This window comes from Agelaius phoeniceus, chromosome 2 (assembly GCF_051311805.1).
Source record: "Agelaius phoeniceus isolate bAgePho1 chromosome 2, bAgePho1.hap1, whole genome shotgun sequence".
Taxonomy (NCBI): domain Eukaryota; kingdom Metazoa; phylum Chordata; class Aves; order Passeriformes; family Icteridae; genus Agelaius; species Agelaius phoeniceus.
Window position 1 is genome coordinate 42,523,475 of NC_135266.1, and position 26,403 is coordinate 42,549,877.

Genomic DNA, 26,403 nt, shown 5'->3' on the forward strand with positions numbered 1-26,403 from the left:
ATCTTTATTTTAGTGGTTCGTCTAATAAAATTTTACAGAATAAATCTCCTTCTTAAAGAAGAAATAGAAAATGAAAACATTTTCTAATTCTCCACTGTCTTATTTTTCAGTTGACTTAAGAAACGCATCAGAATTTTATGCAAAAACATCGTCTACAAAAGCAACACATAGCAATCCTTTTCACTTGCTTCCATCACAGAAACCTATTAATAAAAAACTTGTTAAACATTAGAAGGGGCCGCCAATAATGGGATTTTTTTTCAAGTTCTTCAAGAGAAATTCAAATTCTATTTTATTATGGATACCTTTGGCCTGTTGAGCCCTGGACACCTGGAAAAAATTGGAATATTTACTTACTCCCTAAGTACATAGTACTTAGGGAGGGTATTCTGAACATAATGGTAAAATTTTGGGATATGAAAGGAGATTTGTTTATGCTTATCTGTTTTCATAATAGCTTAAGATTATTTCTACTACAGAGCTGGGCTTGTCTTCCTAGTGTATATTTTAATTTGTTTAATTAGAAAACTATTATTGTAGTAGAGTAGTTTTTTATTTGAATGAAGATAGTTCAGAGCAAATAAACTAAATAAGACACATATACATTAAAGGCAACACAAGAATTTCTGTTCTGATATAATCATAAATTCTTTGAGTCATCCTATACATTTTGGAACTGCATTTTACCTTCTATGGTATAGAATCTAACTCCAGTTAAACCCGGCAACATTACATTGCAGGTCTCATTAAGTAGGATCTCAGTACTGCATACAAATACTTGATAGATTTCTGCAGAGCCTTGCTTGGTACTTCCACACCTATTGCTACGGAAAGAAGCAATTAAGAAATCAGATGTATTGAATGAGAATTTTTAGCAAGGTACAAATAGGTAACCTTTTTACTTATTTTCCTTTTTTTTTCACAGAAAAGCATGTGTTACAAACAGGAGTGAAAGATTTCAGGACATTTAACAAAATAAAAGACCAAGGGTTATGGTATTTTATCCTTTTGCATCCTCTGTCTTTATTTTATGAGCCCCAGCTGGTGCCTGTGTTCTTTCCCACTGGCAAAGTGATGTATTCTTTCCCCAGCATACAGGCCTCTTCAGCTTTGTCATTCATATAAGTAAGGTTTTCTTATAAGCCATTTTCTGCCAAGTTAATACACCAAAGCTTTAAAGGTGGAATACAAGAGCTTTTTAAAATGTTTTAGGGTACCTTCTTTCATATTGTCAAGAGTAACTGCAATCCATTTAAGTCAAATGCTTCATATAAAAAGAAGCATTTACAGCAGTAGGGTTGTTACAGAAGCAGTTTATTTTCTATAATGGCTTTGGCCCAGCCCTTTAGTTTTCAAGCATTTAACTCATAGACAGAAGTCTTAACTTTCTCCCTGCAAAGCATAAGTGACAGTTTCTCATGTAATGGTCCTTAAAGCTTGAATGACTATAAATACTTATTCAGGCCTTGTTATTTGCTTCTGACTTGCTTGTAATGACTTAGTATTGTGAAAATGCAATTAAGTGCTGTGACTTACTACAAAGTAATGGAACATACAATTGTCATGTGGCTTAATTTGACTCTGGAATATGGCCAGTGCCTGTAATGGATGCTATTATTCAGAGACAAACGTGGATGTAAAATCACAAAGTGAGGGTAATAACTGATAGTCAGAACATCCATTCTCAGGAATCAGATCAGAGAAATATTGCTATTATTATCCACTCAATTACATTAGGTTTTGAGCTGCTCTGTCTTGACAGGCAAGCGAGATCTAAATGCTGCCATTTTAACTACAAGTATATTGCTTAAACGTGAGATGCTGGAGAGTCCCTGAGGCCGTGGGGCTGCAGCCAGTCTATGCAACGTCTCCATCTGGGATGGACTGCAGATATAAAGGTCTTTTCCCTAACTTCTGACTTTCTTAGGAAGGATGAAAGCACAAAGATGTATTCTGGCACCTTGGCAGAAGGCAGAACGCACAAAGGTGTGCTGCAGAACACAGCTACCCACAGCATGGCCCTAGCTTTTGCCACTGCAAAAATGGGCCTGATTTGATAAAAACACTTAAGTTGCATATTGTTTTCATCCTCCTGTTTAAATACTCTTTAAAATTTGAGTAAGATATTTGGTGAAGGGGCAGAACTGTTTAGAAATTTCATGTGGGATACATGGTCTTGCTTTCCTTAAACCCATTTTGTGGAGTCTTCAGAAACAGCTGACAAAGCCCTGTTGTTCTCTTGACCAAGCATTGAAAAATTAGGTATGAATATTCTTGGTCTAAAACATAACTGTTTACATGGTAATTTGGCTTCTGAACCATCTACATTTTGAGAGACATTTTCATAAAATTTCTCTCTAGATAATTTGATTCATTACTGCATCTTTTGGCATTAACCTATTTCCTTTTAAATGAATTGTCATTTCACCTGTTTCAAAATGTAAAAGTTTTGATTTCATTCTTTTTCCCCAAAGACATGTCAATTCAGTTGCATTTATTTGTTTTTTTTAGTAAGCTCTGAGTATATACCAGAAGGGAAATAACAGATCTGCATATCTATGCATAATTCTGACATCTTCAAGTCTTTTTATAAAAACACGAAGTTATATTTATAAAGGCATTTAAAATGAAAATATATCACTTTAGACAAAATGTTTACAGTTTGCTTATCCACATTGCAACCATTTCAGAGATCCCAAAATATTTATTTTCAATATTGAACTTCTTTTTATGGTCAATCCACTCTCTTTCAGAGCTGTACAGTTTGCACAACTAGTAAATTACTTTTCCATAATTGCTGTAATTACAGTCCTCCTTGTGCTCACTCTTCTCTCAGAACTCTGCTACAGTTCAACATTCTGGTAACAGAAGACCTCATGTTTATTTAGGAGGTAACATAGAACATTGTAAACTAAAATATCTAATTGGGAAGCTCTCTGTAATTGATGAAATGTAATATTACTGCAATTTAAAAGTCTGTAGCATCATTTCAGTTGTACAAAAAAACTCTTAAATACAGGGTATGGCTCGAAACCTTGAAATGTTAAAATTTTTTCTATTAAAAATCAGGCTGAAGTTGTGGCTTTAAAAAGTGAAGAGAAAATATGCTAATAGTATGGGAAAAAAGGCATCTAGTCTAGATAATTCCTACAGAACATGGGAAATCCCCTTTTCCTGCTTAAACATCTGTGGAGAGATTGTTAATGTAACTACTCAGGAGTGCACATGGTCTGCTTTGGCAAGAAATTGTGCTTTATCTTTCTTGGGTAGGTTTCATTGAAAATGGTAATTCCTCATGTGTACAGATTCTTGTCATTGTGTTCTAGTTCTCCCTAATATCTATGCAAAGAGCAACTCAGTCGTTTAGAGCATACCTATGAGGAAATAACATTTAATTACCCAAAATAGTAATAATATGGAAGATGGAGAAGACTTCTTCCTTCTAAGTTATAACCTTTTTTCTTGTGCATTTAATTATAGTTTTCATTTTCAGCTCCTTTCAGCAATGCCTTCGCTCAGTTTTGCTGTCAGCACCAATCATCCAAACCTGCTATTAGGGTTCTGAATTCCTTCCTAAAACACCTCAAAAACACAAGGAAAAAGGATTTTCTACTGTGATGAGATGGGCTAAAGCTGCATGTCACAGAGCTTTCTGCACTGTTGACCTGTATTCACAACTACTTTGCTATTTTTTCATTGATACAATGAAATGAAAATATATTAAAAATGGCATTAATTTCAGTATACCGATTAAAGCTGACCTTGTGTAATAAAGTGACACATTTACTGCAAGGAACCACACAGACTTTGTGCATCATATTTCACCATGGTCTAATACCTTTTTACTATCTGCTTTTTTTTTTCCTTTTCATTTTGTTACTGTTATTCATGCAGGAACCTTCTTAAAGAGAGATTTTGCCATCTCTATCAGCTTTCCTACATATCCCTGCTTAGCAGCCCACTGTTCTAAATTGCAGAAGAAAACTTTTTATGTTATCATTTTCCATTATTTTAATTGCTCTTTTTCGTATCTATTTCTTATTTATTTCCAGTTCATAAACATAGTTAGACCTTTAAGACATTTTGATTAAAGTCTTTAAAATATTTTTGTCCATAACATGTAGGAGGATGTAGTATACATCATATTTGCATCATTCAGTATAGTGAGAAGTCTTTAATAAGATCACTGGAAAATTAAAATAAAACGAACTCACAATTTCTTCATCCTAGAGCATGAAACAATACAAATAACAGAAATGTAAAGGCAGAAATTTATACATAACTAATTTTCTCCATTTTAAAAGGAAGCTGTGAACTAGTTATCTAAAAATTAATAAAACTAGAATAATGAAGTGGTATATATAGTGAACATTTAAAGTATTTGACAATTTATTTTCTCGAAGGAGATGAATGTTTTTCACTATTGTGCTTCATATATTCTAATGAAGGACTAAAAGCAAACCCTTAAGATGGAGCAACAGGTAAGAGCTTTTACTACCTGGTAGTAAAAGTCTAGAAGGACATCTTACTCTCCTACCCCACACCTCATCTGGCTTCCCTGTTATGAGCACCCACAGCTTTTACTTTGGCCCTACCATGCCTTGGATGGTGAAAAAAGGGGGCAATAAGCCAAGACAACTCAATGAACACACTGAGAACAAAACCGATTTAAAACAACAATAACAACAACAACAACAACAACAAAAACCAAAAAAACCAAAAAAACACAAAAAAAACCCAACAAAAAAAAAAACAGAAAAAAAAAAGTGGCAGGCATGATTATTTTATGCTTGGGCACTGGTTCTGTTCAGAAAAAGACCTTATCAGCATCCAAATGAGTGCAAAGGAATCAGTGCAAATATGCAGCCATATGGGGTCAAAGGGATGCAGAAGAAATAAATTACAAGACACCTTTCCAGCAATGGTGACCATAGTCATCTCATGTAAAGTTAGGATTTACATTTCTACTTGAGTTTTCCACTTCTTGAATGGATGCTGCTCTGGCTGAGAATTCCAAACAACCTTTCCTCTCACAGTTCATGTTCTACCAGGTCAGTAGGCTGAAGAGAGCTTAGGAAGCAGGTCAGCAGATTGGAAGGAGAAGGAACACATGGCTGGGAACGAGTTCTCTGATTTTGTCAGCTTCCAGCTCTTAGACTGGCTCTTCAGGACCCTTAAGGATGCTGCTTCAAAATGCACCTAAAGATCTACTGATGAAGATGAAATTAGCATTCCACTTCTTGTCCTGAATTATTTCTTTCTGCCATAAGTTGATATAGTGGCATATGAGTTACCTCAGGAAGCTGAAGGCTATCCCAGTTGAAAGCCTATCCTAGTTTTGTGGCTGGGGTAGCTTCCTGCTGGTCCTGGTCCCAGTCAGCTCTCCCTAGGCTGGCTGCCCCACTGCTGCTGGAAAAAGCATGGCAGAAACCCACAGCAGGGCCAGAAATGTGACTGACCTGTTCATGGCAGCTGCCCATAGTTTCATATCTCTGTAGCATCAAACTAATCTATTAAATCACAACCTAGCTGATATTTCAATTGACATCACTGGCCTCAGGAGCTCCTTTTCTCTCCTTGACACTCTCCTCCCACCAGCTCATTCCCACCAGTCCCTGTTTGTTTCTGTGGAGGATCCCACGGTCAGGGCAGAGTGGTACAAACACAGCTGGCTGCCACGTGGGGATTGCCTGGGCTGGCTTAAGCAGGATGGGTGCCAAATGTGAAAGCATGACCAGAGAGTGATTCCCAAATGTAGCTTGCTCACACACTGCCTTCACAGGACTAGAAGTGTTTTCTGTCACACTTTCCCACTCTGTGCCAGACCATATGCTTAGCAGAAAACAAGGCATCAGCCCCAGTCGCCCCTCCCATACAAGACAGTAGGAACAGCAGTGGCAGCTCCCTGCTCCTTCACCCAGCAGGAACCACACAGATGGAGGCTCTCAGGCTCTCCTTGTCTCCTCTGAGGGAGCTCAGCTGTTAGTTTTCAGGTACTGTGTTGATTCCTGAGTATCAAAAGGTGACTGGGCTACGACTACACCTCATCCTAGTGAATCCCTGAGGAGGGTCTGGCTGTTGTGAGGAAAAAGTATTATAAGGTTTAAAGTAAAAATCTAGGGGAGTTTTGGTTTGCAACAAGGAGAGCAACAAGGCTGGTGAGGGTCTTGGAACACAAGGCCTGTGAGGAACAGCTGAGGGAGCTGGTGTTTGCTAGCCTGGAACAAAGGAGACTCAGAGGTGACCTTATCACTCTCTACAGCTCCCTGTAGAGAAAGGTGGTTGTAGTCAGCTGGGGTTGGTCTCTTTCACCAGGCAGCAGCTGACAGAACCAGAGGACACAGTCTCAAGCTGTGTCAAGGGAAATATAGGTTGGATATCAGGAAAAAGTTTTTCATGGAAAGAATCATAAAGTTCTGGAATGGTTTGCCAGGGGAGGTGGTGGAGTCACCATCCCTGGATGTGTTTAAAAAAAGACTGGATGTGGCACTTGGTGCCATGGTTTAGTTGAGGTGTTAGGGCATAGGTTAGACTCGATGATCTTGGAGGTCTCTTTCAACCTAGTCCTTCTGTGAATTCTGTGAAATTAGGATAGCTAATACAAAGCATTGAAAACACAGAGCATTTTATGTTGTTGTTTTATTATTTTTTGATATCTCCTAGCTCACCACACATCCCCTCCCTTGCCGTGGTGCCAGAACCTACTGGGTCACAGGGTGAGACAAACCAGAGAACAAACTCAGCTAAGCACACTTATTGAAAAAGTAGAAAAAAAGTATATGTTGTTTTATGGAGATCAGCTTTCTGGCCTTCAGTGCTGGGACTGGAACACAGGAAAGTGCAGGGAAGACTGTCTGTCATCACTGTTTTCTGAAGCAGCATCATTAGGTCACCTAATAACGAAGCCACACTTCAGGCAACAAACAGAATTTTGCATAAAGAGCATGTAAAAATGCACATCTACTCCAGTGCTTGGGTGCAGTCTTCATTGGTCAGCAGCTGCTCAGACCCCCTGAGATCTGTATTGTTTGCTTCCTATGCTCTTTTGGATCCTGCTACAGATATCACGTACACAGTGAGTTTCTGCAGAGAAGAAAAGTAAGACAGCTGTCCTAGGTGAGAGCTTCTAAAGACAAAATTACCCACAGAGATTAGAAAGTTCAGATAGTCATGATAATTTCTCTGAGTGCACATGGAAAATTATGGCCTTAAATGTATGAATTGAATAAGCCTTTTCAGATTGAATGTCATCGATATAGAGACAGAGACTGAATCATTCTGGGAATTTTGAGATTCCTTAGTAGCAGTTTATGAAAACATAAACTGCAAACTGTGATACTTAATCTCTTTTCAGGTTTATATTTGAAGGAATTGTACATATTGGAAATCAAAATGATTAAGATTGTTATTCAACATCTCTTCTTGCTGTGTGTTTCTTTCCTTTAGAAAGTCAGTCTCTTTAGCAAGAGAAAAGATGGTATTCTGCTTGGAAATATCCATTCCAACTTCATAAATAATAGGTGTGGCTGGACCATCAGTGAACTCAGGTTACAGGAACCCACTTGGGAGCTCAGGGAAATACAGATAGCAAGCTTAGGCTCAAATCAGTGCTACTCTTTTATATTGTAGTTAGGACATAAACCAGATTTCAGTAACTAAACTAAATAAAACTCAAGTTGCACCTTAATTGCAGGAAAAACATGTGGCAAAGCATCCTATTGATATCTGTGTTTACTGTTCTTTTAGCATTAAAGCTTTTTTTTGATGTGGCCTGAATTTTCAACCCATGCAAACTTGTCTTTTTCAGCAAGCTTTTTTGGGAATTGACATGTGTTGATAAAACAAGGTGCCATTCTCACTTGGCAAACAATCTTACACTTTATGTTCAAATAGTAGAAAGCGATGTGTGGCTCATCATGATATTCCCCAATGACAGCAATTCACCCCACAATTTGCTGCAATAGTTAGAAAATATATTGTGAGAATCCAAGCACTCAGTCTGATCATCCAGATGACTCTGTGAAAATTGTCTAGTTTACACATTAGAAAAACAGGACAAAACCTGTTTTACTGGCCAATGGTCAATTAAAGAAAAAATTGTGATTCCCGTTAATCCTGTGAACTATGATGACCTTTTTTTTCATCCATCTCCATTTCTTTCTTCTTCACTAAAAGATGACACATAGTACTTGCGGTGTCGATTCATTCTTTCTTTCAAACAATAGTTTTGTACAAAGATGTTTTGGTTGGGATGGTGCCCATTCATATTCTTGGCACTTCTCTAAAATGTATGAAGGCAGTTGCTCCATTTCCCCCAAATGAACAAACTACAGCTGCTATTCTTCAAGCATCAGCTTGCTGCCTCCGCTGAAATACAGTATTTTAACGTAAGAACATTTTAACATTTTAAAATTTTGTTACTTGAAATGTTGTGTAGTGCACTTCTGGGAGCTCACTCAGCTCTCATACCCTTTCATTCACTAAATAAGAAGTATAAATTAAATACATCCATGTATATAATGTGGAATAGCTCAACTCTGCACCTTTTCTCTTACCTTTCATAAAAAATTACATAAATTCTCCTATTTATTCTTGAATGAGATCACCTGTAATTTTTTTCAATTTGGTGAGCTTGTTTAAATGCTTTAGAGAAATATTCAGTCATCCAATTGAAATCAAACAAAATAATATTTCTCTTCTCTGTATCTGTTTAAATTAGAGGAGTCTGACAGATAACCAAAGCTCTGAGTAGCTATGGAATTCAGACTCAAAGGAATTTCAATAGCTACCCACTTTCCATTGAAAATATTGATATTTCATAACTAACCTATTTGCCTTGAATCCTAATCCTGTTCTGCAAGGTGTTCTATGGCAATATAATAGTTATTTATTCTATTAATTTCAATAGAATTTCAGTATGAAGTAATGAAAAGCAGAAACTTCACATCCAGTAACTACTAATTCAGTACCATTTTTACTTTTTTTTGCACTTTATATTTTTACAAGGATTGAAAAGCAATTTGGTCTACAGGAAAAGATAATTAGTTTTTTCATATTTGCATTAGGGACCTTCAGTGCTTGGAATAATACTTTTATGCCTGAAGGTCTTGCAGTCTACCTTGAAAAATACTCTGAACTTGAGGGAAACTTTTCAGAAAATCTACTTTCTCACCCTCAAAACATCCTCTCCTGAAACACAGTAAGTCAGAGATCTGACTTTCTTTTGTCTCTTTTGTAACAGCTCAGCACGTTTGTATGGGATATATTGAGAGTCAGTTTCCAAGAAAAAGATGTCAGCAAATAAACTGAACTGGAATACCAAAATAACACATGTGATAAATGAAGACTCATTTTAGATGGAACTATTTATTTTGTATGGTATTCCCAGATCTCCCGAACTTGGGTATAGATTTATAGAGAGGCATTCAAAAATTTGATCAAGAAAGACTTCTAGGAACACAGAGGTTTTGTGACCAACTTAAAAGCTGAAAGATGTATTACTCTTCCTCATAAATGCTTATTATTTTCATGAATAACAAATGCAATGTTATTCAGTTTAAACATTTGTTTCAGAAGACCACAGAGGTGAAAGTGACAATAAAATAGAATGCTTTTAGAAAAATAAGCCATGAATTGTGGCAAGTAGAAACACATTTCCTACAATGCTGATTAAGTTATACTACACAAATCCTGTGTGCAACATGCTTTGCATATTTATTTAGAACACTAAAAAGTAAGAGGTAAACAAAACTGGCAAAAAAGCCCACAAACACCACCAATGAAACTGCATAGCTGGAAAGGACTGCATTCTTGTCACTTACACAGCACTATAAAGCCACAAGACTACACAATTTGGACCATTTGGACCAAATAAGACGAGAAAATTAAATGAAAAGAAAATTCAGTGTCAAATACTTTGGAAAAGGCTATTTGTAACCTGTTGCTTCCCTCTGAGATGTTTATTCTCCAGAGAGTGCAAGTTACATGGATTTGATGGTTTCCCTCCCTGTAAAGAGTAGCTCTCTATTGGTTGGGCCCTGTAGTCTGTTCTGCTTGGACAAGGCAAACTGGGAGAGAATCTGTGGTAGCTTCATGTCAGCTCTGACTGGACCCATGCTTGGGTTTAACATCACCAGATTTCAAACAAATGTGAATTCACCTATTATACAAGACTACCCTTACCCTATACATTGGACTTTATTCAGTAATTCTGCTTTAGAATTCATGACCTATGTAACTAGATATTCCAACTAACAAATTTCTTTTTGTAAGGGGAGAGAATTCTTCTACGTCTTGAAACTGACAGACTTGATGAGGAGCTTGGAGGTACTTTACAGAAAGAAAAATAAGTACTTGTTTTTCTCATCTCTCAGTAACAAGAAACCTGACAAAAATGAAGTAATTTCAGAATTATTTCCTTATCAATACATTCAGTATAAGCGGAATTAGAACTTCATGTATTTTTCACTGACATACTTCCATTAGCAAATTATTTGCATCAGTTAAAGTTCTGCCACACTGTCCTTCCGGATTTTGACCTGAGTAATTTGTAATCCTTTTACTATGCTTTTATAGAAAAGTTTGATTAGAATGGAAATTTCAGAGGCTTCTTAAAATGACTTGCATATTACTATAATTTTGCTTATTTTTAATTTTTAAAATATTAATTTATTTTTACACTCTTCAAAACACACATCAGTTGGACAACTAGGCTCTGCATGTATTTTTCTAGCAGTTGCATTTGAAAAAAACCAAACCACCAAATATACACTTGTATCAATGAAAGACTGAAAGATACTGTAAGAATATTAATAGTATATGGAGAAGAAAAGCAAACCAAATATTATGAGATGCCTCAAAACTATCTAATAATTTGAAAGTGATTTATCTGGGTGCAGTCAACTCAAAATGAGAACATCAGTAATTAATATCTAGAATAGAAGATTTCTGTACTACTGAAATGTCTTTTTAGCCATCAGTGTAACTTGGAGCAGCCATTTCTTATTTATTACATGGAAATATTTTCCTGACAGAAAGTCTCCCAAGAAAAATTTGAAAGAAAACACAAATATTTTATCTTCTAATTTTTATGAAAAGCTAACCAAATAGTAAATGCAGTTCAAAGAGGAGAACCTGATTTAAACTATGTTTTCAGCACTGCAGATGTTGGCAAAATTTCAACTGACAAAATATTCATGGATTAATTTTTAGTTTGTCATAAGAAATACATAAACCCCATATTTTGAGTGTACAAATGAAACATAAATCCCAAACTGTAGCTGTGTGTGACCAGAACTGTCACTCCTGTTCCTGCAGTAGAGAGAGTCTATATCCTGGTAATTTCCTTCTTTTCATCAATATACCAAAATAAGAAAGCTGAAGTATAGCTAAAGGCCAGTGGATCTGATTCTACAAGTTTTATCAAAAGAGCTAAATCTACTGGAAGACCTTTTGTATAATTTCATTTGTGAAATCCAAGCTAGAATCCTGTGAGCACTCTATGTTTTATTGTCTCATGATCAGGATAATTTCTTGCCTTTTTGGCACTGTCCCCTCTCCATGGTCCATCATTTGTTTTAGTGATGGTTTTCATCTTATTCTACAGTTGAATTAAGTGCAAGATGGTGTTGTAACCTATACACTGAGAGTGAAGACTGACCTTCATCTCATTTTCTAACATTACAGTGAGATGCATCATTTAGTTGAAAAATTAGACTCTCTTCTGAGGTAAGCAACAAATATCCAGCAGAAGCAAAATTCCGTTCTTTATTTTTCAAGCTGCTAGTTTCTCCTTCATAAATGTATTTTAAGAGTTAACAAGGCAAGACAGATAAAAAGGCTCTTTGCTGCTGCAATTTGAAGTCTGATATTATGAAGGTGAGTTCCTACTGACATGGAAAGTTCTGGTGGCTAAATGAAAAATACATGTTATGGGAGTTTAAACTCCCATAGGTTAACTTGCAATATAAATGACATTAAGGAATGTTGAATGTTGTATTACAGGGCAGGTGACACTGAGTAACACAGGGAAATAAGAAATATAAGAGCAGAGTTTTTCACATTACTTTCTAAACACATTGAAATTTCCCAAATACATCAGGACACTTTTAGATTCCACTCTTGCAAAAATGCTCAATGAATTTTGGCCATACCTGCTCTGTCATAGCACTCTGCATCAAACTACTTCTCTTGACTTTAGAAATGGCAAGATTTTCTGTTGATAAGGAAAAAAAAATCTATGTTTCTCCTAGTATTTCCTGCTTCTGATAAAACATTCTTTACATGAAAAAATGGAGGGTTAACCTATAACAAGAAGGGAATCCATAGGACCCTTATCAGAAAGAAATAATTACTTCCTGAATCTTTTGTTTTATTTATAATTCTAATCTCTCCAATGATTTCAGGTTTTTGCTCCACTAAATTTGGCACTGATATGGGCTACTACCTAGGGATCTTTATCACAGTCTCTTTGCCAAGTTCTGAGAAATTTATAGCTCAGCCAAACACTCTTCACCTTCTTCTACTAGCTTACCTTTAAAAAGTCTTTCCAAAACAAGTAAAGTGACTGAGTCTAATCAATGCCCTTGTATATCTGTGTGGCTTCATTAGAAATAAAGAAAACATTTTGTTGACATTAAGGAACAAGAACATTTTTTTTACATTAAGAACATTAATCTTGTATTAATATTACATATTGTAATATATATGCATAATATGTATAATATGTATTATACATAAATATAGTATGTAATATTAATACAAGATTGTTGAGCAGGTTTTGCACATTGCTAATAATGTTTAGAGCTTTTGGAAGCTTAGGATAATATTTGCATAGCTCAAAAAAGTCCTGAAAAGCACTCAAAAAGTAAAGAAAATTCAATGATTTAGCCTGAGAGTGTCCACACATTTGAATTCTTTTAATGAGCTGAGTTTTGGGGTAATTTTTCATTTTCAAGAAAAATTGAAGCTTTCTCTGAAATTCAAGAACTAAAAAGCTTAAGAAACTGATACTAAGAAACCCCCAGACTTCCCATCAATGGAATCTGACAGAATGATTATAATCAAAGATCACTTTTTGTGTGCATGGGTTTATCTGTGTGCATATTGTTAATTTGCAGCATTAGGGTTTATTTGTAAGGAGAAATTAAGGCTGGTTGCCAACACTACTTTATTTCTGTATTCCAAAAAGAAATCTCTGATTCTAAATGGATAATATGCTACCTCAGACATTATCATAAACAAATTAGCCCTCATAAAGCAATGGTTCAAAATTATAATACAAAGCAAATCAATGTCAGTTTTGCTTTGACATCATTGTGATACTGTATAAAAAACTCAGCAAAGCATTTTCAGATATAACCAAGTGTTTTGATAGTTACTTAAGAACAAATTATCTCTCCATTACATTAGCCTGAATAATGGAGATTTGAATAATTTGACATTTGTTTCTAATATGAAGTTTAGAGAATCTGAAATAGTTAGTAAATTAATTTATCAGAAAAGGCGTGTAATTCAAGATATTACATAGTTTCCAGTTTATTTTCAGCATATGAAAACTGTTTCTTATTTATGCAGTTTTCTAAAATGGATGCAGATCCAAAGATAAAATACTTTAAGTGTATAAAATGGAGTCATGGTGCAACCAATAGTTTCCTCAGATTTTAAAGATTTAAGTAGAGCTAAATACAAGCAAAAAACAATGCAAAAATATGGACAGAGAGTTTTATTTCTACTAAAGTTGAAATAAAACTGTCAGTTCTCTTCTGGGCAACATTCTAATTATTGCACAATTATTTTTTTCCTTAAAAATAGGGGTGTTTGCCAAAAATAGAATTCAGAATATCTCAAGTTTATCAATACTGACCAAGTCAAATGGTGATTTAACCAAAGACATATTTTTAGAAATAACGTAATTTTCACCCTTGCTAGTGTAATACAGCATTGCCTCAAGTAAGCACAGCCAAAATAGCAAGTTCAAACCAATTGAAGGGATATTTAGTCCCACCTGCTTTGGGTAAAATGAAACTCTCATGTTCTTCACTTGGATTTGTAATCCTTAAAAAGAAAAAGAAAAAAGCACAACTGCATGGAGGCAGCTCTTTCAGGTAACTGAACTATAAAAGTACAGCCAAGTTCTGTAGTCTGGGTGTGTTCTTCATTTGCTTCATTTACAGTCATATGCCAGAGAGACCTGCTGGCCCAAATCCCCCAAACCAGAAGGGAAACCAGATCAGGTAAGAGGCACAATATTCTCCAGCTGGTCCCTTGCCTGTGAAACAGGGAGATCAGCACAGTGAAGTGCCTGAGGGATATCCCAACAGGTAAACAGGGATTCAGCCCTTCATAAATGCAATTAATTGAGACATCAAATCCTCCACTGAAGAGAGAACTCTTTGAGGTGCTAATATGCATGGTAACCTAGGACAGAAATAGCAGCACTGTTTACTGCTCTCCTGGAAGCAAGGTGTCCTTTGGGAAGGCATAGCTATGGACTTGGAAAAGTATGAAATAATAGTCCCAGAACCACAGAGTATCTGAGCAATAAATAATGAACATATTTCCTGTTTCTAGATATATCTTATGCAACAACCCTTGGTTAATTCATAGCATTTTAATGGCAGTGGCAAAACAGCTTCCCCAGCACTTCCCGAATCTAAACAGAGAGAAATTTGCTGTTCTCTGCAACTTCCAAACTGTGCTCATGTGTACTAGACAGACATTTCCCTTTGATGTGAAATAATATGAAGGAGTTGGATATGAGGAATGAAAATGGAACTAAAGAGTCATCATTTGGGTCCAATGGTTTCATTATAAAATCTTTTAAACTTTTTGACATTGCTGATCAGTCTTGCTATTTTCAAAAGAAGCTGTAGCATCTAAGTGCTGCAGTCAACATGGGGCCTGCTGAAAATGCTGAGTACGTGACTCTCATATCACTTCAAGTTTTGAGAAGCTTTTTCCTGCATGGGGAGAAATCATACAGTTCAAGAGAATTGTGTCTGCATGCCATAATTCTAGAATGGCTGAATTTGATCCTGTATTTGTAGCTGATGTATGACATCATGATGGTGGGTGATGGGCACTAAAATCTTTTGTGCCTTAAAGAGGACAGCATAGTTAATCTCCATATGTGATTCCCACAAGACATGTCAAAGCTCACAGTCCCAAGAGATTTGCTGCTATCATTCAACTAAACATTTGCATTTTCAGAAATCCACAGTCCCTTTTTAGGAGCTGCAGTCTTCAGGAGTCACTCTGAGTGAAGCCATTAGCCCCCTTGCAGGATGCACCCTCAAATAACAAGCTGTCACTGGCAAGAACAGGCCAGATAAGTCTCAGCCCTTTTGATCCAGTAACAGGAGCACAATCCCCATAGTCCTACAGGAGGGAATCTCTTTCTTCAGTGACACATCCTAAAGCAAACATACAGGGCAATGGATGCTGTGAGTGCTTATAAGAATTTATATTGCCCCAGGGGGAGCACAGACATTTGGCAGGGTAAGTAGAGTTTAAGCAGCAGGGAAGTGCTGGTGCTTTTTGCATTCTGCTGGCAGTCCCACAACATCAGAGAGCTTCTCTCAGGCTGAATTCATTTCCATCTGAGGAATTACACACCCAGGTTGCCTATCCTTTATACTTCTGAGGTAAGAAAAGCAATGGGAAATAAAAAGTTCTGTTCCCCTCTTCTACACATTATTTACCTTACTGAATGGTGATGTCCCCTTTATTTCAGAGGTGCTCCTGTACTCTAAGGGGTACTCTAAACTATCAGATCTTGGTATTGTATTTAAATTGTAGGCACTGATTATACTATTTTTGGAAAACAAGAGGAAAATATGGGATCATGGAGGTTACTGCTTACCAGAGAATTTAAAAAGTAAAATACTTTTAATTAGGCATTGTCAAGATGAATTCACTTTTCTTTTGTACAATTACATATCTTTAACCTGAGCTGACATAATTGTTAACAGGTGTTAAGCCTGTGTTTTTAATAGCAGTACAAATTCCTTCATGTTGCTACCTATGCACTATGGAGACTAATTGGCCTGAAGCACATGAAAAGAATTTCTCATAAAAAAGATTAGATTTACATCTGCAAATCTTGTTCTCAACCTCTGATCAACCAGATTTGCAGTTGTATAACATATCATACTCTACTCCTTGTCCCTTGTTTTTGTAAAAATAAGCTAAAGTAGGGAAAAATAATTCTGAACTAGGGGTCTCATTTTTTAATATATAATCACAATGTGGCTTCACACCCTTTGAGCCATTCACCAAACCCTGACACTTCAAGGGAAGTGTCCCTGACGCTAAGGGAATAGATATTGGTGTATAACAGCTACTAGAGTCTGTAAAGAGAGGAGACTTAGAGAAACTATTGCTTCTGCAGACTCTGGAGACACTCAAGTTGTTTTAAAAAGTAAGCAGAAAAGATGAAAGGCATTAGGTAAAGATAATTTTCCCTACTTTCATTCTGATAGTTGGCAAAGGTGGTTTCACTTGAGGCATCATGGTAACTTTGGCTCAGAAAGAAAACAAGGAAAGTTGGTTTTAGTCTAAAATTTTAAATACTTTTTAAGCATATAATAACTGAAAATAAGGCATTATACTCTGTGTTTGTGTTTTAGACTGTCTTGGCCATGAATTCTATCAGTTTTTATATCAGCACAAGATGCAAATTACAAACTTTTAGTGTTTGTATTCAAGTGTCCATTCTACGCTCATCAAACCAAAATGGATGAATTTATACAAGAAATTCTGAATTTGGGATAATGGCACCCCAGGGCTGCAGGAATCTTTTGCAGTGCCTCTCTGTGGAGGAAACAATAGAACTTATTTTTTCTCTCCGACTCTTTGTGAAAGGCTAACATATAAAAAACAGCACAGTATACTTTCATATAAGGATTAAGGAGGAGGGTGATAAAGAAAAGATATTCTAGTTCCACGTAACTAAAATTGATAAAACCTCTGATTTAGCTCTTACTTACCACGATTATACCAGAACAAGACTTTTGCCTACTGAGCATTACAGCAGACTGACAGCCTTTGCTCTGTACTATGTAAAGATAAATAAAAGGGAAAGATGGAGCAGATTCTCCTGGAAACGGTGTTGAATCACATGGAGAACAAAGAGATAATTGGTGAGAGCCAGTATTGCTTTATGGAGGGCAAACATGCCGGATAAATTGGTAACCTGCTATGATGAGGCTACAGCATTGGGGGTTAGAGCAGAGCAACTGACAGCATCTGCATGGACTCATGGAGAGGGTTTGACACAGCCCTGCATGACATCCTTGTCTCCAAATTGGAGAGACATGGGTCTCATGGATGGACCACTCGGTGCAAAAACAACTGGCTGGATGGCCACGCACAGAATTGTGCTCAATGCCTCATTGTCCACATGGAGCCCAATGATGAGTGGTGTCCCTCAGTGGTCAGTACTGGGGCTGATACTGTTCAATTTCTTTGTAGGTGACAGGGACAGTGGGATTGAGTGTACCCCCAGCAAGTTTGCTGATGACACCAGGCTTGTGTGCATGACAAGGCCAAGCTGGCACCAGTGTGGTGTGGTCAGCATGCTGGAGGGAAGGGCTGTGCCATCCAGGGGCTCAGAGGGGCCTTGACAAGTGGGTCTGCATGAACTTAATGAAATTCAGCAAGGCCAAGCACCAGGTTCTGCACCTGGATGGTGGCAGTGCCAGACACAACTACAGGCTGGCTGGAGAGGTGATTGACAACAGCCCTGCAGAGAAGGACTTGGGGGTGCTGGTTGATGGAAACCTCAGCGTGATCCAGTGGAACCCTGGGCTGCATTAAAAGCAGCATGGTCAGCATGGCGAGGGAGGGGATTCTGCCCCTTCACTCTGCTCTTCTGAGACCCTATCTGGAGTGCTGCCTCCAGCTCTGGTGTCCCCAGCATGAGAACATGGAATGATTGGAGCAAATCCAGAGGACCACGAAGTTCATAAGAGGACTGGAGCACCTTCCCTACAAGGATAGGCTGAGTAAGTTGGGGCTGCTCAGCCTGGACATGAGAAGGCTGCTTTGAGACCTCATAAAAATCACAAGAAAATAGTTAAGGATTACCATTACACTGATTTTTCTCTGAACCAAAGTGAATCTTGAAGACAGTTAATCCTGTAATAAGCCATTAAAAAAGTCAAATCAGGGTAGCACCTTGAAGCATTAAAAGAAAATGTTTATCTTTGCACATGGAACAGAGAAAGCACAGAGACACAAGGGCTTTTGTAAGCAGTAAATGAAATTGATTGCGTATTTTTATCACTAAAACTTTCACTAGGAGTAAGTAGTTAAGGTTTCGTTGCATACTTTTTCTGAAAATAACCAAGGTGCTCTAAATGAGACTGCATGATGTACTCTTCCTCAGGAGAACTCCTAAGGTAAGTGTCTGAGTCATACTGATGGGAAGAAAAAAGGTATTCTTAAAGCACAACAAGAAGAATGCTAATTAGTAATGCAGAGCCATTGTAATGACAATAAGAGAAATAATTTTAACACTGTCAGGAGAATCTTTTGCTGAAGCCTTGCAGATATGATTTTCTCCTTTGGTGAAGCCTGGCAGGATGGAGGCAGGAGGAGGTGTCTGGCTCTCAGCTCTGCGGGCCTTGAATCCTGCAGTGTGAACACCCTGCATGCTGATCTGCCTTACTGCACAGTAGAGCTTATCAAATACACTCAGAGCAAAGCCACTTGCTCCCCACTCTAAGCAGAGGACATAAACTCTTGGCTCCTTTTCACAGGCAGGGATGCAGTCTCTGCTACTGCACAACTTCTCAAGTGTTTTCCACAATCTCCTGCCTAATAAAATATGGGGGTATGGTTGAGGTGAGTCTGAATTATCATTGAATAATTTGTAAGAAAAAAAAAATAAAAATAGCCATGCAGTGTTAAACCTTCATGGATTGCATCTGATACACTGCTACACAGGCATTACACTGCATCACTAACTACAGCAACAAAGCATTTATCAATTACTTTGGATTTCCACAAAAAAAGCTCAGATACAGTAATTACTATGATTAAAACAACTATCTGGATTTTTATTCTTCTGTTGTGCTGAATTACTTCTACAAGAATTGTCATATTTGGCTCACAATCTTGCTAGATTTTCAGATTTAATATCATCTATGTTTTTATCTCAAGACAGAAGAAACTTAACTCTAAGGGCTAATTGTGAAAGAAATTCTCCAAAAAACAAGCGGGTTATGGCCACTTTGCTATCCTGAACCTGTAATTAAGGCAGCTGTCAGAATGAGATGCACTTGCTTCCATGGAAATGATCTTTTTGCAGCTGTTGATTCTGAAACTGAACGAGGATACATAGAGAAAGTGTGGTGTCCACTGAGGTGGGCTCATTCCTCAGCTGATATTTCTGCTGGAGAAAAAGAGCAGTTGAAGGGAAATAAATGACCAATTATAGGGAAAGCTAAGGTTAAGGAAAGTCAAAGAATCTCAAGATAGGAACAGGGACTTAAATACAGGTTAGCAAGAGAAAGAGGAGTAACAACAGTATTGCTGAAATTGGATGCCATTCCCTAAGATACAGGGGCTTTAAATTTTTGTAAGTGGGAATAATTTTATCCATCTCATCTCTTTTTGTGACAGAATGAACAGTGGGACGCCTGATTCTTATTGCTGTTAATTGGTATAGCTCCATGGAGAGAAGAATAATTTTGACTATATCTGTTGGGCCTTGAGAGAGAAAATCCCCTTTTCCCCACTCCACAGAATCAGTCAACTCCTCCCTGAGGCAATCTCCTTCCTCAGCAGTACAGTTCCTCTGCTCATGCATTTTATCTTGCATTTGCTAACTTTGCTTGAGACTGGTGCAAAGGAGATTATGATGGGTAACTGACAGGCAAAACATCAGAAGCAAGCTTTGCAAAATACACATTTTTAAAGTCAGTGTGGCGGGTTTGCTTTTAAATACCTCTTAAATATTTTATATAAATACCTGGAAGGTGCATTTTTTCATTACAGTTTTATAATTATAATAAGATATTAAAGACTGTCTCCCTTTCTCAGGCAAAATTCTGAGTTGCAGATGATCTGCTAGAATGAGATATGCAACATTTGGATTTTATCACACAGTAATATAGGCAACAAAATACAAAAAGCTTGTAATGAAACGTTACACAAAAAGGACACAGACTTTAAGGTGACAAACCAGGAAATATACAATAAGCCATTCATGCTGCTGCAGCTGTTTCACCTCCTACCAATTTTCACAGTCTATAAAATCTTGGAAAGCACCAGATGTTTAGGGGAAGTTGTCCTACTCTCCCTAGCTTTGAAAGAAGAGGCAAGATTTATTAGTGCTATATATATGTGATTTCAGTCCTGACTTCTATATTTATAAACTAGGTGAAACATGCAACACATCCTGTTGTCAAACAGCTCATTTACTTTCCTCTGCTCCTCCTCACGTGCAGATCTTGCCTGTTGCTGGACCATTGCTGTAACTACAGAACAATATCTGGACATGCAGTCCAAAACACAGGATTTACTTAGTTACTGGCAAACATATCTGAGAGTTTTCTCCTAGTACCAACTTCTATCAAAACAACCTTGCAATGCACAGATTATGAGCTAAGCAAAACTATCTTGTGTATGAATATGCACCAACATTTGGGATTCCTGCCTAGGCAGAGAATGTTAATGCACAAAATTATCTTTTTTTTCACTAGTGCATGGTTCCTAGTATTGGAACAGGGATAAAAACTGCTCATGCGTTATTTCCAATCTTTCATAGCTCAGCAGTGCTGTAAAATGCTGCTGTTCGTTTTAATTCAGTGAGTAGAAGTTTTGTTGTGTTTACCACTAAGGGAATTGCATGTGTTATTAGAAAGCCTCTGACAGCTGTCAGAGACAGAGACAACTTGCCTCATTTCAGTCTTTCATAAAGGAAGGACCCTCATCTTCAGCAAAGCTGTCAGAGGCCTGAAAAATGGGATAAAACAGAATACCTTTTCCAAACCCATGAAAATCTTTGTATCTCCTCTATTTTATCCCCCATAAAGTTACAGAGGGAAAGTTGTTTCATTAGAAGAAAGGAGAAATATAATTTGATGTATTTGTACTGCATACTGCCTTGTCATCACTGACCTGCAGGGATAATTGCATAGTAGCCTGCCTGACAAGGTATTTAATAAATTAGCCCTATGTTTTAACATAACATACAAGCTTTCATGCAGTTTTTATTTTCTGAGAGCAAGAACAATCAAAACCAAAGAGACATTGATGCAGACAAGGGCTTTGCAGCAAAGATTCTGAAAGTCTGAATCTGTAAGCATTTCCACACTTTCCAACACGTCTCACCATGCCCAGGACTCTCACTGAATTTAAAGCACCAGAAAAGGAAATCTTCTCTTAACAGCTCAAACCTTAACTTCCAGCTTTTGATTTAAACTGGTACTTGTCTTAATAAACTCTCTTGTTTCTTTTAGTTCAAATGTTTTGGGTTTCTTTTCTTAAAAGCCTACATTATTAATTTTTTAAAATCAGAATTAGCGACATTTCAGCACTTGCTCATCATTCAGTGACAAGGGAAGTAGCTTGCAATGTCCTTAACAGGTTAGAATTGTTTTCCCATCAGCTCCTACTTAGCTTTCTTATTTAGATTCTCCTTTTTACCCCAGTAATCCCACGGGTATCCCTCCATACAGCACTGTTTCTCATGTCAACTCCTTTAACCAGCACGAGAGACTGGGAAGGCAAATGTATCAGCATCATTTGTTTAATATTGTTGTCTGCATGCTATTTTTATAGCATGCTCAATGCTCGTTTTCACTTTTCATACTCTGATTCATTTTTCATCCTGTTTTCTTCTCCCTATCCATCTTGCACTGCTGAGTAAAGCAAAAATCCATGAATGAGTCAGAGTCAAATTTTCAAAGTCACATTGGTCAGTGGGGTTTGAAATTAAGCAGAATGAGATTGCTTATGTTTTATCTTTCCAAAAATAGAAAATAAATTTCCTTTCTTTGACTGCAATAAAGTGTTATCACATTTTTTCCAGCTGCATTTATTTTTCCAAAATCCAGTCTAGACTATGACATAGGCTAACTAGCTGTTCCATTCCTTCCATATTATCATCAGCCTTGTCTAATTGTCATCCTATTATATCACCAAAAGCAACATAAAAGTAATATTTCTTGTTATATGTTATTCTTCTGGGAGGTTTTTTTTTTGGTTGTGGGATTTGGGCTTTTTTTTTTGTTGGTTGGTTTTTTGTTTTGCTTTGCTTTGCTACAGGACAGATGAATGGCCCTTTAAGGGACAATTATTTCTTTCTTATTCTTCGTTTATTTGAGTGAAAAATTATGTGAATAAATTGTGGGAGCAGTATTTCTTAAATATATATTCTACGCCCCATTCTAACGTGAGGTTGCATGTTTGGTACCTTCTATTCAGTACACTGGAAGTGAGACATTAGCATATTTTAAGCAACAATGAGGAATTAAAAATTTCTCATATATGTAACTTTTAAAGCTTTTTGACCATGTACTACCAGAATTAAGAACAGCAGCTGTTGTGATTTATGTTGACTGGATGTTATACAATGTTATTATCTTCTCAGCTTGCAAGGGCCTCGTTTTAAGTTGTAATACATACTATTTCTGCCATGTTAAGCTTGTTATCAAATCCTCAACCAAATCTTTCTCAACATTTCAAATAGCATGTAATAATTCAGCTCAGGAGCCGTAACACCACATCATTCCTTTGGTAATATGAAATGTGAAACGTGACTGGCTTAGGGCATGGTGAGCAGTCATTCCTTACTGCAAGCCAGGAAGTTCAATTAGAAAGTGAGCTGCATCTGCAGTTGCTTCATTCTGAATATTGACCAACAGCGTCTTCTAACCTCACAGAACCCTGCAGAAATTTGATATTACCAGAGTTTCCTTGCACTAATATTGAAACTCTTCTTACCTATGAACAGATTCCACTCAGTATCCAAATCAGCCTGATTTGCTAGGCAGCCCTTCATTACATTGAGGCAATAGTTGTTGCAAGGTTTCACAGTGGGAAGTCCTCTGCAGTAAGGGCAGTACAACATCTTCATTAACGCCCGGATGCACCCTGGGGTGGGACTGACCTGCAGAGTTTAAGGCAGGGAAAGAAAAAGAAAAAGGAGGAAATCAATCTCCTGTTCTGTGAATCTCGGGGTGGCTGAGATTATGCCTCTCAAGCAGTAAATGCAGAAGGGGCAATTTGTGAAAAGAGCTCAACCCTTAATAACGCCCTCCTATAAAGCTAATCAATTCCTGCCAATTATCTTCATTTAGCACAGCAGCGACTTTCAGGAATGCAAAAATCAACACTCCCCTACTGACAGCAGTGCTTGCCTCCCCAGCCCTCCCACACAAAATCTCCTGGAAAAGCAAAGGAAAAACATCCAGGGAATCAGCTGGGTAGTTAACTGACTGATCCTAGCATGGAGGATCCTGAGGAGGCTTCTCCCTCTTCCTATGTAAACTAGAACTGTCAGTCACACCAGCACTGGATTAAAATCTCCTCTTTATTAAAGCACAGTAAATCCAGGATAATCTTGACGGTTTCTATAAATTTATTCTGAACTACACGATGACAAAGGGATATCATTCCATTTTCAGACAAAAATAACCTTCTTTCTTCTCAGACAAATTCATAAAGAGATTAGACAGGGTTTGTTTGGGGTTTTTCTTTTTTTTTTTTGTATGCTTTTGACATCTCAAGTGACAAAAAGCATTATAGACAATCTAACGCATTTCAATTTTCACATCAGCATGGCACATGTCAGCACGTGTGAACTTCTCTTCTGTATTTAATTTTCTAATCTCAGACTTTAAAAGTCATATGTACTAGTAAAATATACATTTTCAGGCCAGAGTTCCTAACATGGATTAAAATTGCACACTAGGTACTACTCACACTAGCATTTTGTCACGGTGCAGTGGAGCACAAGTATCTCATGCTGGATTGACAATCTAGAGCAATGACAAAGAGCTGCAGGTTCCCCAGTGATTTCAAAGTTCCTGGACAGGAGATTGCAAAGCAATGGCACTCCTTTCACTCAGCCTGTTGGTTTATGAATAAATGCATCTCTACTGATATAAATTTGAAGGGATTAAACTATTTTTCCATAATAATGGTAACTTGTGCTGAAAGCATGAATCTAACTTTGCACTACAGTGCTACAGGCTGAGCTGATTGATGTCACTCGTATTATCAGGATTGTACTAAAATTGTGTTTCTTTTCTTTTTCTCTGGAATTTGTTTCTCCCTTTTTGATGTTAAATCATTGATTTTTAGAGAACTATACAGAACATAGTCTTTACACAGGACATTTTTAAATTAAAATGGTTCTGAGATATAGCACATGCTTCTGAATATGCTCGGAAGGGATTTTTGCTTTGGTTTCCTAGGGACTAACTTCTGCACTTTACTAGCAGAACACTGATGGTATGTGTGAAGGTATATTTATCCATCCTTTTCCAATACCTTTTGAACCATCAGCCAGTTTCAATCAAATTTAACTGAGCACTTCAGGTCTCAGAACATTAAGATCCTACATGTTTTTTCTTTTAAACAGACAGTTGAGAGAAAAAGAGGAGAGAGGCTCTATTATTGCCTTTATTGAGGAAAAGGGTGAAACATGAGGTCAACTCCTCATAGATATCAAAGAATCCACATGGAAAATGATGTTATGAATGACCCATTGGTTAGAAAAAGCACAAGGGGAAACTTCCCCATTGAACACCTTATTGGTGTTCAGAACAGCAGAAAATCCAAATTCAAAAAAAGGTGGACTTTATTATTTTCACTGCTCAGAACTACTTTTTAGAGTCACTTATCCAACTGCTGTATACCTCCAAACCTAGAACAGGTCAATTTTTACAAAAAGACTAGCACCATAGAAGGAAGAAAGCAGAATACTTATATTTATGGTCAAAAACAGAATCTTCAAATTTGCATTGAAATTGCTGCTTAAAGCCAGGGATATTTTCATTTGTGAGTATTGAGAGTTTTATCAGTTAGGTTCCTTTCATGCCTAAAGTTATGCTTCTTCCCTGTTCCGGTAGTCTTGTCAATGCCAAGTTATCAGCACCTAGTTGACCCCTAAATTCAGCTGGAATCCACATATTTTCCCATCCATACCTTCTCAAATCCACTTTGGTACTTGTGCTGATATATATCTATAAGATCTTCATATTATACAAAACCTTCCTGTCAATCTAATTCTTGAAAAACACGTCTAAAAGAGAGAAGACAGTCCCTGTCTTTATATTATATATTACCTTTCTTATTTTGTCTTTATAGAGAGCAGATACTATCAATATTCATGTGAGCCTTATTTTATAGTGATTGTGCTTTACTCTGCCAGAAATCCAGATCATGTCCCAGATCTGCTAGGACAGGACCCTAAAGGCCAGTTAGAGTATCTATTTACACAGGCCCTGTGAATCTTAAATTCTTGTCACATTACACAAGTCCTTTAACAGAGTACTCCTGGTCACACTTCCCTGTGAAGAAGTCAGGATAACTTCCAACCCCTCAAAAAGAATGAGCAGGACCCAGGTGTATCATATCTTGCCTGAGTGTCTTAATATATCAGACAAAACGGTGGCATCATTAACAGCATTTTACAAGAAAGCAAGGTGCTCTGCTTATGTTAGGAGTGAAGTAATACCTTTTTTAAGAGAAGCAGCCAAGAGGTGGGTCAAAGCAAAGAGCAGATGGAGAAGGTTTCTACAGAAGCCTCTGTGATGTTATTTATATCTGCATCTGACTTATCTACGTCATCCTCTGACAAAGACTAGCACAAGCAGATCCTTGCTGATCAAGCTGGATGTTGCAGAACTTGGTATCAAAGTGTGCTATACTGGTGACATAAAATACAAGCACAGATGAATTGCTGTGCCTGCTGGCTTGCATTCACGTCCCTTACTGCTCACACCTCCTGCTCCAAGCTGGCCACATCCCATACTACCACATCGTATTGGCACTACACCTCCCCTGGGTTCCACTTAGTGCCTGAGTGACTAAAATACACAATTATTATTTTGGGTAGTTATTTTTCAGCTCAAAGTGTTCTGAATAATAGGAGTCAGTAGTGCAGGCAGTGGGAGTAAAAGGAAGCTAAATATAATCTTGTGTGTTTTGAAGTGAGACCGGAGGTTTCATAGGGCTTAGACTATGCTCTGCTCAGTGTTGAAAGAAGGGAGGGGGCCGCAACAGGACAGGTTCATGCAGGTTTCTGGAGACAGTGTCTATCCTGCCTAAAGTGCATTGCAGGGGGAGAAAGGTGGAGAGGTCCAAAACACATCTGTGAAGAGGGCTAACAATTAAGCTGTGACTCAAGCAAGGGATGAGTGCCCTTCTCAATCCTACTCCATATTC

General features: G+C 37.4%; 1 protein-coding gene across 2 annotated transcripts in view; it reads right to left on the minus strand.

Annotated features, from left to right (window-relative positions):
• Window positions 1–26,403, minus strand: part of GPC6 (glypican 6) — a 731,795-nt gene that overhangs the window by 186,871 nt on the left and 518,521 nt on the right. For both annotated transcript variants that reach the window (XM_077173559.1, XM_054628114.2), the window contains exon 4: window positions 22,954–23,119. In XM_077173559.1, coding sequence (XP_077029674.1) covers window positions 22,954–23,119 — 166 coding nt within the window. The remainder of the gene's footprint in view (window positions 1–22,953; window positions 23,120–26,403) is intronic.